General features: G+C 38.0%; 1 protein-coding gene across 11 annotated transcripts in view; it reads left to right on the forward strand.

Moving 5' to 3' along the window:
- The window catches only part of LDLRAD4 (low density lipoprotein receptor class A domain containing 4), a 589,056-nt gene that overhangs the window by 534,593 nt on the left and 39,811 nt on the right, over positions 1-14,652 (forward strand). Inside the window, exon 1 of one of the 11 annotated variants that reach the window (XM_027852458.1) lies at positions 8,037-8,215. The exons of 9 other annotated variants lie outside the window; for them this stretch is intronic. Coding sequence is in view for 1 of the 2 variants with exons in the window: in XM_027852457.1 (XP_027708258.1) it covers positions 8,984-9,053 (70 nt within the window). In the remaining variant the exon portion in view is untranslated. Of the gene's footprint in view, positions 1-8,036; positions 8,216-8,906; positions 9,054-14,652 lie in introns of those variants that run through there. One more of the 11 variants, XM_027852457.1, reaches the window with a different exon arrangement.

Here is a 14,652-nt window from a genome sequence, read left to right on the forward strand (position 1 = left end):
AATAAACTTGAAAGCAATTTTCCTTCTGGTTGTTTTTGATGATGTTATTGCTGTCAGTAGGTTAAGCATCTTCTTGGTACCACTGGAAATTTCACTAAGTCTTAGAGGCAACAGGGGTATGATACTTAAGTTGCTACAGTTTCTAAACCAATGTTACATTGATTTCATCTGGAAGATGGCAAGTGGTTCTAAAAATATTAAGTCTTTGACACTAATACTTTGAACAGTTTACATAGCATTTTAGTGCATTTTGTCTATCATCATTGTTTGTTACTCAAATATGGGGAGAGAAGAAGAGGAGCAGGGTTGGTAATCTTTGCACTAGCAGGGGGATATGAAGAATCAGAATAATGAAGGAAAAGAATCTGTATAAAACTTAGTGACCACAAAAAGACCCAGCCACACAATGAATGGGTATGCTTCTTATGAAGAATAAAAATCACTTTATCCTAAATAGGTCAAGAAGCTCAAGGAGAAGACAGCAGCACCTAAAGGTAGCTCCTTAACTTGTATTCCAGCAGCACACATGCAGTCCTAGGAAATGATCACATGTGATTGTGTATATAGTTTTTGTGGTTTTTTTGGATTTTCTCATTTTCTCTGAATTCCTCACATTCATTGTTTCTTACAGTGTAGTAAGTAACATAGCAGTATATTCATACACCAAAATTTAGTGAGCCATAGTCTGCTTTCAGAGAGTTACTCAGGTACTTGGAGTGTCAGATCCATCATATGTCTCTGCTAGTCAGAAAAGTGAAATCTTCTTTACAAGAGGAAAAATTTAATGGCTTAGGTAATGAGAAAGGTGAACTCATTGGCCCCTTACTACATAGCTTAGTTTGTGGTTGTTTGGTTATTTCAGTCATGTCTGGCTCTTCTTGACCCCACGGACCTCTGTCCATGGGGTTTTTTTGTCACACGTACTGGAGTGATTTGCCATTTCCTTCTTCAGTAGCAAACAGAGGTTAAGTGACTTGCCCAAGGTAATACAGCTAGTAAGTTTCCGAGTCTGGATTTAAACCCAAGTCTCACCTAGTTGCTCCCAAATGGCTTACTAATAGGTAGTACAGTGGATAGAGTACCAGGCCTGGAGTCAGGAAGACCTGAGTTAAATTGAGCCTCAGAAACTTACTAGCTGTGTTACCTTGGGCAAGTCACTTAACCTTTGTTTGCTACTGGAGAAGGAGATGGCAAACCAGTCCAGTATCTTTGCCAAGAAAACCCTATATGGGGTAACAAATCATCAGAAATGACCGAAATGACTGAACAACAACAAAACAACAATGAATTTAGTAATCTCAGCATTTTCCTGTGTCAGCATGCTAGCTCCAAATGGACATATGCTTGTTCTTGTTAAAATTTGAGCCAGATGCTAGATTTAAAAGTTTAATAGTTTATGTGGCTCAGTCAGATTTCTAAATAAATATTTCTCTGTAGTGATCTTTTTTTTTCAATAACGAGGGCTCAGAAATAGTTGTTCCCTGCTACAGACTTATTTCCCACAAACATTACACAGATCATAGCTATTTTTTTTAAATCTGCAGAAGTATAGTTTTCCAGTCTTAAAAAAATTTTCATGTGACAAAAAACACAAAATTTATTTAAAATGTACTTTTTGTTTTCTTTTTAAGGCTGAATGCCAGAGTTTAATCTTTATGTGGAAAACTTGGTCCTAGAGCAAGTTTTTACAGTGTAGTCATAAACCTCAAAGAATAGGAACTTATAATGGATGTGGCCATTCATTGATTCTTGACAATAGTTGCATTAATAGGCATATGAGACACATAAAATGACCCCTAGAGCCTCCTAGGAGATGTGTGGAGATTTATAATCTCTAATGAAGCCATGCAAGTTAGATGATCTCCATGTGTGTAAAAGAAACCCAGCAAGCACACTTGAGTAAGTGTATTAAAAAATCTACTTCTTCCTTCTAATATCTTTTGGTTATGTTTTCAATGGAATTTATATTTGCTGCATAACTGAGTTTCCTGAGAAAACACATGTATATTCTGATAGGTAGGACAAAAAAGAGTTATACTTGAAGAGGGAGTCCAGATGTCAATTAGAACTGACAAAGTTGGTCATGGTTACTGTGAATTTTGCATGCTCAGGAATATTTCATTGGCTTAAATTTTTGAACATTAGGAGGAATACCCTACTGGACCATTCTAGTGGTCCTAAACTTACTTGAGGCCACCTGAATAGTAAATGACAAAATAAGAATTTCTTTACCACAGTAAGAATTGCTGGAGGCACATACAATTTAAGTGATTTTAAAAATTCATTTATTTATTTGTCCAGTCAGACAGCTAATATTAAAGGTAAGATATGAGCCCAAGTCTTTCTGACCCAAGGCCAGCATTCTCACTTCTTCTTGAAGGCGACCTTGAACTTGATTTATATTTGTTGTTGTTCAGTTGTGTCTGACTCTTCATGACCCCATTTAGGGTTTTCTTGACAAAGATCCTAGAGTGATTTGCCATTTCCTTCTCCCACTCATTTTACAGATGAAGAAACTGAGGCAAATAGGGTTGAGTGATTTGCCTAGGGTCACAGAGCTAGTGTTTGAGGCTAGATTTGAACTCAGGAAAATAATCTTCCTGATTCCAAAGCCCATATTCTTATCTGCTGTGCCACCTAGCTGCCCTGCTAGGTGATTTATGTTTTATATATATCTAAATATAGATATGCAAGTATTTTCCCCATTTGAATGTAAGTTCTTAGAAGGCAGAACCTATTCCATTTTTTGTCTCTGTATACCTAGCACTCAGCACACGGCCTAGCATATACATAGTAGGTGGTTTGCTGATTGATTTATACAATAGGATGCCTCTACTTAGAACTCATAAATCCTGAATAGCCAACCTGTGATTCCTGTTCCCCCACTCCACCGCCTACATTTCTAATCAATTCAACAAATATTTATTACTTAGGTAAATTTTTGCTAAAAATTAAAAAGTTAGAAAGGACTGGCAAACACAATGTCTGCTCCTTGGTATTTGTTTCCCCATTTGTACCTATACAAAATTAAGTCTGGTCCCTTTTCCTGATGATGGCCCTTCAGATATTTGAAGACAGGCATCATGGTTCATCCTAAAACTTCTCTTATCCAGGATAAACATCTGCTGTTTCTTCAAATAATCCTTGTAGGACATGGTTTTGACTCTCTTCTCCAACTTGCCACTATCTTTTCAGGATAAACTCAGTACTGAGCTTAGTACTTTAGATGTGGTCTAATGGGCACAGAACATCGTTATGGATTGTTATTTCCCTTTTCCTGGATGTTGATTTTAATGATAAAGTTGAATTAAGATCAAGTTAACTTTGGGGGCCTGTCACATCACACTGCTGTCTTATATGAAGCTTGCAGTCAAATGAGCTCTTTTAAATGGGGTCTGAGAGTGATTCACCCTTATACTGTATGTCTGACTATAGTGAATCACTTAACGGAGTCTACAGTATATTTCTCCTTAGGAGCTAAAGACTTATGAAGGAAATCTTTGAAATGTTACTGAAACTAATACACAGTGTGTCAGTGGTACTTCACTTGCTTACTTTTACTATATAAAACCCTGGTGAAAAATAATTTTAAAGTGCAGCTATCTATGTGAGCCTTCATTACAAGCAAAACTTAAGATTCTCACAGTCTTTGCTTTAGACAACGAACCACAGAAAAGAGATGAACTTATAATATGTTTTTAATACTTTACAACCCAGACTCCAGATTTTTTTAAAAAGGCCTACTAGCCATGTGCCTATCCAAGACAGGTGGTCTTTTGGAGTAGGTTTCAAGAGAAAAAGAGTATTTAAAATAAATAAAAAGGAAAAAAAGAGTCCTTTGAATACAAAATATTTTCTATACATTCATTCATAGCTATTTATATTCTATAAACAATTTCTTCCTTGTAACTTCTGATTTAAATGATAAGGTCATATTCTACTGCTACTTTCTTGGGGATTAAGAGAAATGTAAATGAGAGTTAATTAACAATAACCAGTGATATACATATTAAAAGAGGGTTTGTGCCCTCTTTTAGACTGGCGTCCCTTTGTTACCTGACCTCAAGCTTCATGGAACGCTCTAAAAGGAAAGAAACACCTAGTGATTTAGTCTTGGCAACACTCAAATGTACTCCCTCAGAATAATGATGTGCATAGATTTTAGCTCTTCGTAGTCATACATTGGGACTTCTAGGTAGCACATGGAAAGAGTGGTCTAAAGTCAGGAAGACTCATTGTGAGTTCCAATCTGGCCTCAGACACTTACTAGTTGAGTAACCCTGTGCCTCAGTTTCTTCATCTGTAAAATGAGAAGTTGGAGAAGGAAATGGCAAACCATTCCAATATCTTTGCCAAGAAAACTTCAAATGGGGTCACAAAGAGTTGGACATAACTTAAACAATTGAACAACAAAAAGTTGTACATTTCTCTGAGTCATGAAATGTTGGGAGTGGACCTTCTTGACTCCTTTATTACTGAAGCCAGTGGATCCACTTTGGGTATCTCTCTAAAGCCTGCCTGGAGAGTGGGAAGGGCATTGCACTCAGAGTTAGGGGATTTGATACTGGCTCTGATACTGCTATCTGAGTGACCACTTTGCCTCTTGGGACTCACTTTGCAGTGCCTCTCACAGGAGTGACATATTGGAGGGAGAGGAGAAAATACTATGTAGGCTTCAAAATGCTACAGAAATATGATGTTATAAATTTATCAAGGGTCATAAGGTCAGATTTGCAGTTCTTCACAGGAGTAGGGCCTTGTTGGTATTTACTGTACACAAATTCCACTTTAAATTAATTTTTATAATGTTTGCTTTTATACTTTGAAAGTATTTGTGATTTTATTAATATGGAGTACTCACTTCACAGTTCCAAATCATAACTCTCCATGTCTTCTGGTCTCATATGATTTTTATCCACATTTTCCCATTTAATATCCATAATGGATCTACTCAATACACACTTGAAGCTTTCCTTTTAATCTTTTAGTATCAGTGGCTTGCACATAGTAGGCATTTGATATGTGTTCATTGAATTTAATGAAATCTTAAGAGGATATACTCAAGGTATTAATAAATATACAAATATTTATTTACATGAATATTTTATGACAAATGTACAATACTCTCAATTAAGGTTAGTTTGCATGCAAGTTAAATATGATCTTTGAATTCAGGATCTTAAAGCCCTTGATTTTAGTATTATATCAATTGGATAAAACTGGTAGACACCTATAAAGTACGGCAAATCTAAATGAGTAGAATATTACAAACAAATTTCAGCAAGGATATTTAGCCAGTTTTTCATGATATCTTCATGGACAAAATGGCCAAATATTTGCTGTTACTATTTGTTACGGTTGTTTAATCATTTTTCAGTTATATCTGACTTTGTGACCTCTTTTGGGGTTTTCTTGGCAAAGATACTGGAGTGGTTTGCCATTCCCTTCTTCAGCCCATTTTACAGATGAGGAGACTGAGGCAAACAGGGTTAAGTGCTTGCCCAGGGTCACACAGCTAGTAAGTGTCTGAGGCCAGATTTGAACCCAGATCTTCCTGACTCTAGGTCTGGCACTCTATCCATTGTGCCACCTAGCTACTGTTATACTTAGGTTAATTTAGTTCTGGTTACCTAAGTCCTTTTTTAAAAAATTCTTCAACCTCACACAGAGATCCTTCATTCCAATTGGCCACAGTGAGTGGCCCTAATTTATATATTTATATATACTTATATCTCTATATGTGTGTTTTATATATACTGACAAAGATAGATAAATTTGTCAAGTCCCTCTTTAAAAGACAAGATCCATGAAGGGATGGGTTGTTTTGCCTTTGCGTATCTTAAAGTACAGTGTCATCTATTACCAATAGCATCTGCAAGACCTCACCATTTCTAGGAAGTATACTGCCGCCATTTTCACGCTGCACAGGATATCCTTGATGACAGTGGTTAACCTCTTTGGAAAGCATGTGTATCCTTGTTTATGCCTCACATGATATTGCTAATCATAGGATTATTGAATGAAATTCTCTTTGTGCTTGTATCCATTTAGGAATCTTTGGTGATCTTAACACATGCATGGGAGACGCGTTGTTGAAATGGAGCCTCTTGCTCTCCAAGTCAAATGGTATTTTGTAGCTGAGAGATAAGAAACTCAGTAGAGTCTGATGCTATGCTTACCAAAATTTTAGATCACACGAAGCTGGGAAGGATAAGTAGTATTTCAGATGACAGAATGAAGATACAAAAAAGATTAAGAGAATGAAATTTAATAGGGATTATTATAAAGCTCTGAACATTGGTTAAAAATCAACTATGTAAGTATAAGATGGGGGGAAACCTGGCTTAATAACAAACCGTAAGAAAAAATAATAACTCATTTGTATAGAAATTTACAGCTTATAAAATTCTTTTCTCATAACAGCTCTATAAGTTCTGTAGGTTGGATATCATTGTTCCCATTATACAGATGGGGAAACGGCAAACAAAGGTTAAGTGACTTGTCCAGGTTGACACAGCTTATGTGTTAGAGCTGAGAATGGAACTCAGATCTCCTGACTCTTAAGTTCAGCATTCTCTCTGCTATTCCATGTTGCTTCATTAGCAAGACATGAAGCTTTTATTTGGTTACATGTTCAATATGAAATTCTAGTATGATATGGTTGCCTAAAAATCTAATGTGATTTTAGTCTATTTTAACTGCTAGTATGAGCAGAGAAGAACTGAGACAATAACTACTAAAAAAGACAAACCAAAGTGGAACAAGAAGGACATTTCAACTTGAAAACCATTCAAGTTTTGGTGTTGGTTTGGCTGTCATATGAAAATGTATACCAACCATGAAATTAGAAGCAGAAATCTTTGTGGCCCTCGTATTTCCTGTATGCCAATATGACCCTTTAGAAAAATGTTAGTGGAGTTTGCTGGTCCAAATTTAAAAGGCTTCCCCCCCTTTTTGAAAATAATTTCAAGCACAAGGGAGTATATGTGTTCTAGTCAAATTGAAATGCAAGCAGTGACGTCAGTGCCCAGACACTGTTGTCATTGCCCAGATGATGTGTTTGGGACACTGACAGCAGTGGCTGGTTACTGATGTAATTGGCTATATTTCTGACACTAATGGTAACATATACAAAGTTTAATTTTGCTTTGACAACTCCTCCTATAGCCAAAACTATTGGGATAGCTCACGTGTCACATGCCATTTCTCTTTGCCCTGGCTGTAGAGGGGCAGGCATGGGGAGGAGAGGAGTGGTGGTGGTGGTGGCGGCAGTGAAACCAGTCCAAAAATCTAAACAACTAAAGGCTTTTCTAAGCACAAAGTTCCTGTTATGACTGATGTTTTGGGGTTTTGTTGTTGTTTTGGTGGTTTTTTTAATACCATGACACTCTGCCCTTTTCACTGTGGCCACCTCATGATTTTCTCTGAACACTGCTGTGACAGACTGGCAGCTTGCTTTGTAAGTGTCTTCACAGAGCCTCAGGGTGTCAGAATGCTCAGGAAACAAACTGTGTAGACCCAGGGACAGAGGAGAGGGAGGAAATATGCTTTAGTCAAAATCATTATAAATATGAGAACTTACTTCTGAGAAATGTCCTCATGTTGATTTTTTTACTCGAGTGTTTGTAATGGGTGCAGATTCTGTGCCTTTTTATTTTAGCTGACAAGATTGAGTGCATTTAGTTGAGGAAAGGGTTACTTGTAGCAAAGGAGAACACTTAAGAATTCTTAGAGGATTTTCCTGAGCTGTGATATTTGGGTGAACATACAGTAGGTCTGGGTCTGAGGGACGAGAGGTCAAAAGAGAAAGGTAGGGGTGTGTGTGTGTGTGTGTGTGTGTGTGTGTGTGTGTGTGTGTGTGTGTGTGTGGGGGGGGGGGGAGAGAGAGAGAGAGAGAGAGAGAGAGAGAGAGAGAGAGAGAGAGAGAGAGAGAGAGGCTGTGAAATTGTTTCCTCCTGTGGTTATGACATCGACAGTCTCCAATGCAGGGCTTAGTTAGAAGAGCATGTGTAAGCTACTCCCATCAGTTAGACTTCTGGGAAAAGCAGAAACAGAAAGAACAGAAATATCAGACAGATTTGACTCGAGTGAGTGAGGCTGTGTTTTGAACTTGGAATGATGCACACCAAACTGGATCTGAAATACAGAAGGATGAGTGGTTAAGGACCCCTGGTTTTGGTTTCAAGAGTAAAGCCTGTTTATGTCTGTTGCATTGGTAAGATCTCTCTTTTTCATTTTTTTTTTTTCAAATCTGAAAGCTTCCAACAGAGATCAAGGGAAGGAACATTTTTGTTGGGATTTACAGATTCCCTTCTCTCTGCCTTGTGTGGTTTGATATTCCAATGTCGTAAAATGAACATACTGGAAAAAAATAAACTGTCTAGAATCTTTCCTGTGGAGTGTGTGTGTGTGTGTGCATGTGTGTAATTTGAAAAGCATAGTATACAGAATAAGTATTTTTGCAAACTAAAATGTACGTTCAGCTAGTCTGAAGATATGAGGCCCTGGATGTGTTATCTGTTTCTACGACACCACCAGTTTCCTGCCACATTGCTTGCTGATTTCTGTTGATGGCAGTTGATAATTGGTAGCCACAGTCTGCGGTCTGAGCCACAGCGTTTGAGTCTAGCACCTGGGTTGGGCCCTGCTGATACAGTAGAAAGAGGGAGAAAAAGAGGGAGAAAGAGACTCTCCCTCCCTCCCTCTCTCTCTCTCTCTCCTTCTTTTCCTCCCTCTCCCTCTTTCCCTCTGTCCCTCTCCCTCTTTCCCTCTCTCTCTCTCTCTCTCTTTCTCTCTCTCTCTCTCACATACACACACACACACACACACACACACACACACACACACACTTCCCAAGCTGGCTATAATTGTGCAACTCTGAGCTGCTCGGAGAGGATATTGCCTCACTGCCTAGAAGCTGAAACTGAAGAGTGATGCTTTAAGCTTGGGGACTGCACCGACGCTGGGATCCCTCTACAGGATTATGTCCAGTGATCACCTTAACACCACCGCACTGAAGGATGCTCAGTTTAAAGATCTATTATTGAAAAAAGGTACATTTTAAAATGAATGCTGATGAGTCTTTGTTTATTCTTTGAGTTCTGAAAACAGACTTCAGCAAAGAGAGAACTGGATAGCGTTTGAGAGGCACTTTATACCCTGGAAGGGGCTGTTTCTGTGAGCCTATTTGTATAAGAAACTTTCTCTTTAGGAAGGTTTATTTCAGGCATTTCCATTCTCCTCAGAGTCTGTTATTGATTCTTTTTGGAGGTATTATGCATTGAAAAACATGGTGTTTGATTTTTTTCATAACATCGAGTACTTGAACTCCTAAACTCCTAGAAAATTATATTACTCACTACCACACATGTATTTTTTTTTCACCCTGCGTTTTTGAGTACAGCTTTTAATAGGAGAGATGTATTTCTGAGGGATGTGGGTGGGGATTTAAGGTACCTCTCAGGTTCAGTGCAGTTAACTGTAGAAATGACATAAGAAAACAATAACAGAGGGGAGGCAATGGAAAAAGAGAAAGAGGGGGAAAGGGAAGTTGGGGAAAACTATTATTGACTTAATAAATGTTACTTGTACTATTATGTTTTCTCCTGGAAACAGAATGCTTAATTAATAACAAGAACAAATTTTTAATGATCCCTACAAGAAGGGATTCTGGTGATATATTAAGTATTTGATAACATTCTGTAGGTGCATACATTTTATAAAGCTTTGTGGATTACTCCAGCAGTTTCCAGTACTGTTCTATCAGAAAAGCCTTTTGATCATCTGTGATGGTCTCTTTTTACTTGCACCTCCTTCAGAAGACATCTTAAAACTCTTGCTCCTCAAATACCCAAACATTTGCCCTTTGGAAGAAGTGTATAGATCTTGGTAAATTTGATACTGCATTTGTAAGAATGACATGTAATTCCAGCAATGTCTGCATTCTGGGAAATCTACAATCAATACTGTTGGCAATGCATGATGCCCTTTTGCTAGAGCCTTTCCTGGTATCTAGTCTAGGAAACTATACTTTAATTAGACTCAAATAAATATCATCTCAACTCCAACCCTGTCTACCAGAGTTATCCATGCTACATCACTCAAGTCACTTCTTACTTCTCCCATTTGTATAAAGAGAATAGTGCTCCATTTGTAGTTTATTGTGTGAAGTCAGTTGGTCAATTAAAAAGCATGATTAAACACGTCCTATTATCAGATACATGCCAGTCACTGAAGATATGAAGAAAAAAAATTAAATAGTTCCTGTTTTTAAGGAGCTTACATTCTTTCAGGGGAGAAAAATACATAATTAAGCATAAATAAGATATTTCCAAAATGAATACAATATAATTTTGGGAGGGGAGGCACTAGAATCTGGAGTGCCATGAAGAATCAAGAAAGGCCTCATATAGAAGTTGGCTCTTGAGCTGAGTTTTGAAGCAAACTGTATTTTAAGAAGTAGAGGCAGGGAAAGAGGCATGGTGTTGGGAGAAGGAGTATTGTGTGTATGAGGAATAGCAAGAAGTTGTCTGGCTAAACTCTAGAGTGCAGGAATGGGAGTAATATATAATAGACTTGGAAAAGTAGGTTGGGTCTAGGTTGTGAAGAGCTTGAAAAGTGAGACTGAGGAGTTTATATCTTGTCCTAAAAGCAACAGAGAACCATTGGGTTTTATTGAGTAGGGGAGTGACATGGACAGGGGAAAATTACTTTGGCACCTGTATAAAGTAGATTAAAGTGGCAATAGCCTTGTTGGAGATTATTTTGAAAACTTGGATCCTTTTGAGTAGAAAGGAGACAGATACAAGCTATGTTATGGAGAAAGAAATTAGATGCGTAGGGTAAAGGGACATTGAGGAATCAAAAATAATGCCAAAGCTGAGAACCTGGGTGACTAAAAGATGGTGGTGCTCTCAACCAAAATAGTAAAGTTTGGAAGAGGGATGGATTTGAAGGAAGGATGAATTCTGTTTTGGGCATGTCAAGTTTGAGATGCTCATTATACATTCTAGATTTAAAAAAAAAAGGAATATAAGATGGCAGGTAACACCAGTTGTTATCCTCCCCTGTACCAGCTAGACCCCTTACTTAATATATTGTATTGAGTTTGGGGCTCCATACTTGAAAGATGTAAATGTCCTGGCAAGATTTTGCAGTCAAATTCTCATTTTCTATCATTTCTTAAGTGCTTATCTAACAATAATGCTATGTTAGGCATTATAGAAAACAAGTTAAACAGATTATAGTTCTGTCTTCTAGGAGCTAACAGTTAAAGGGTGATATTGTCTGCTAAAACTAAGTTGAGATATTCCTAAGATATACTTTATATTGACAACCCTTAAAAGTCTTATTCTTTGAGCTTACATTGTGAACAATTCATATAACAAACTGATTTTCCCCCTACCATGCAATTTTTATGCATTCTTCTCATTCTCATTAAAAGTCCTCCTTAACATTGTATGTGTTTTTAAACTTACTAACCGTTTACAAACTTGCGTTAATACACCATGCATAGATTGAAACATGTCCTTTCTCCTTCTCCACCTCAATAGCTTAATTCAAGAGAAATCATTGGTCTTAGTCCTTAGGAGCACTTTACACTGCTTACAATTAGGAGAGAATAGGCACTATATTTAACTAACATATGGGAAGTAACCATAAGGGAAGCATAAAATTAGCTCATCATCACTCTCACTCCTACTCCTATGGCTATAGTGAGACCCCCTGTATCCTGAAATTCCATCTCCTGTATAAGCTGTCCATGTCTGGGATGTGCTCTTTCTTTGTATGTACTTCTCAGAATCCTCTTTTTCCTTCAAGGCCCAATTTAGGTGCCACCGTCTCCAAGAAGCCTTCCCTGATGGTTGCTCTCTCCTTCTTCAGTTTTTCTTGTGCTGTATCCATGTACTTTGTACTTTCTCACTCCACTCATCCCCTGCAGGAGGACGTGAACTATTTTTGTTTTTTCTTTGCATCTCCAGCACCTAGAACAATACCTTGCACATAGGAGGTGCTCGGTTATTTGATCATTAAATTGAATTGCATTTAACTTCACTGACTTAAGGGAGTGATTTTTAAGGAGGGATGCTTAAGCATTCTCTTATTAGTTGGATAAGGCTGAGAAATATGTACAATAGTAAAAGTGTGATTTTTAGCCCTCTATGAGAAGTGATAGGAAAAATGGGCTCATGATCATTACCTGTGGGAGAGTAAGGGCAAAATGTGCTTGGGTGGTGCTCAGAGATCATCATCTCTCTTGAATTTTCTCTCCCCTACCAAACCCCAATTTGAAAGGAAAACAAAACCCTTGTACAGATATACATAATCAAGCAAAACAAATTCACACAAAATATTTTTTGAATGTAATTGTTGGATATAAGACAAATATAAGGAAAAACTTCCTGAAAAGGAGAGTTACTTCGCATTAAAATGACTCCTTAGAAAAGGCAAAGTTCTAATTCTCCTAAACCAATTCCTCTGCAACTCTTCAATTCAGTCCTGACTATAACCTAAAGGACAGACTAACTCATGTCTCAGCTCCTCTTCTATCCCTATAATTCTCTTTGGAGGACTGCCCATGTCACCAGCATCACTGTTTTGCTGTAATAAATTAGATCATTGTGCTACCTTACTCTAAATTTGAGCCCAGATATATTTTTAACTTCCCAACACTTTTATATCAATGAGTCATTTATGATAGAATCATGAACCACCATCCTTTAAGTTGAGGGGGAGTGTGAAACACTCACTTTAGCCTTAGATTCTTTTCTGGTGGCCTGCCTCTAGACATTTTCTTGTTGACGTCATTAGCTAATAGAATTGCTACCTGAAGGAAACTGACAAGTGGGCTGTATTCAGACTTAATATCAGACACATGGGATTTTGAAAATGAGTGAATAATAAAACATTTCTTTCTTTTTTTGACTGTCCCTACTATTCTTGGCTTCCCCCCCGCCCCCAGTCATTTTCCCTTTCATCTTCCCTTACGATGCATTCTGCATTCATTCTCTTTTTCGTTTTTCTTCCAAATCCAACTCCCTCTCTTTATGCCTACTCTGGTCTCTGTGCATTATTGAATTGTTCCATTCATCGAATCTTGACTTCAACAACTACTGCTCTTTCAGATCCTTCATGAAAACACATTTATTTTTTTGAAGGCTCTTAATTCTTACTTGAGTGCTTCAAAGACTGGAACTAGGGAGGACCAAATGGAGGAGGTACTATTAATAAGACTCACAGTACATGTGTTCAGCCATGGTCTCAGCTGGTATTTGTCTTATTTAGATTGTCAACTCTTTATACAAAGAATGTGTTTTATCTTGTACAATGTTTTTGCCACCCTGGTGCTTTGGGAGCAAAGTGTATTAAAGTCTCTAGGTTTAGGGTTAGAGAGTGAGCTTATGCATGTATGCTTATATGTTGGGGAGAGGAGGAAGAAAGTTTTTGAATTTGACGAGAAATTATTTCACGGCAAAATGGTTATGTCAGCAAGTGGGTAGCACTGAATGGATTGTATGTATTTTCTAGCCAAACTCCTCAAAAGCCCTTGAAAAACCTGTGGCTTAATTAATTTTTATTCAATTCACCTATAATTTGTTAAATGCCTACTGTGTGCTAGGCACTGGAGCTTACAAAATGAATATGGTTCCTGCTCTTAAGGAGCAGTCAAGGAGTTATGGATTGAAATATCTACACAGAGAAGCAAATGGAAAGTAATTTGGAGGTTGGGAGTGAAGTTTAGTAATTGCAAGATTGAAATTGTTTTTCTCCATTTCAGGGCTAGACATTTTGAAGAACATGTTTGCAGAATTTCATCAGACATATGTTTTTTAGAGATGGAACTGAGTTTTTCATGGACCATTATACTGTATTCTCAGAGACAAAAGTAGCTGCCTCCTAATTGTTTTCTCCACCTCATGTTGCCTCCCTCTCTCCAATCCATCCTTCACACAGCTGCCCAAGTGCTACTCCCAAAGTGCAGTTCTAACAATGTTACTTCCCTGCTTGGTAACTCCAGTGACTCCCTGTTACCTCTAGAATCAAATGCAAATGTCTGTGTTTGGGCATTTATAGTCCTTTAGAGTTTGGTTCCAACCTAGCTTTCCAGCCTAATTATACATCACTCCCTTCATGCACTCTTTAGTCTAGACAAACTAGCCTTCTTGCTAATTCATCACAGACAACTCTGAACCTGCTGACTGCGTGGAATATGTATGATCCTCTCATCCCCTCTTAGAATTCTTAGTTTCCTTCAAAACTCAGGTCAGGTACCACTTCTTACATCTTTCTTGACCATCTAGTTCTACTGCCTCTCCCCACATCAAATCCCTATTACGTGTACGTGCTACATGTGTCTCCTCCTATAGAATGTAAGCTCCTTGAGGGTTTGTTGTTGTTGTTCATGTTGTTTCAGTCATGCTCAACTCTTCATGACTCCATTTGGGGCTTTCTTGGAAAAGATACTGGAGTGGTTTGACATTTCCTTCTTCATCTCATTTTACAGATGAAGAAACTGAGATAAATAGTGACTTGCCCGGGGTCACACAGCTAGTAAGTGTCTGAGGCCAGATTTGAACTCAGGAAGATGAGTCTTCCTGACTGCCAACCCAGCACCCCATCCACTGTGCCACCTAGCTGCCCTCCCTTAAGAGT

This window comes from Vombatus ursinus, unplaced genomic scaffold (genome assembly GCF_900497805.2).
Source record: "Vombatus ursinus unplaced genomic scaffold, bare-nosed wombat genome assembly UNPS02009573.1, whole genome shotgun sequence".
NCBI classification, from domain to species: domain Eukaryota; kingdom Metazoa; phylum Chordata; class Mammalia; order Diprotodontia; family Vombatidae; genus Vombatus; species Vombatus ursinus.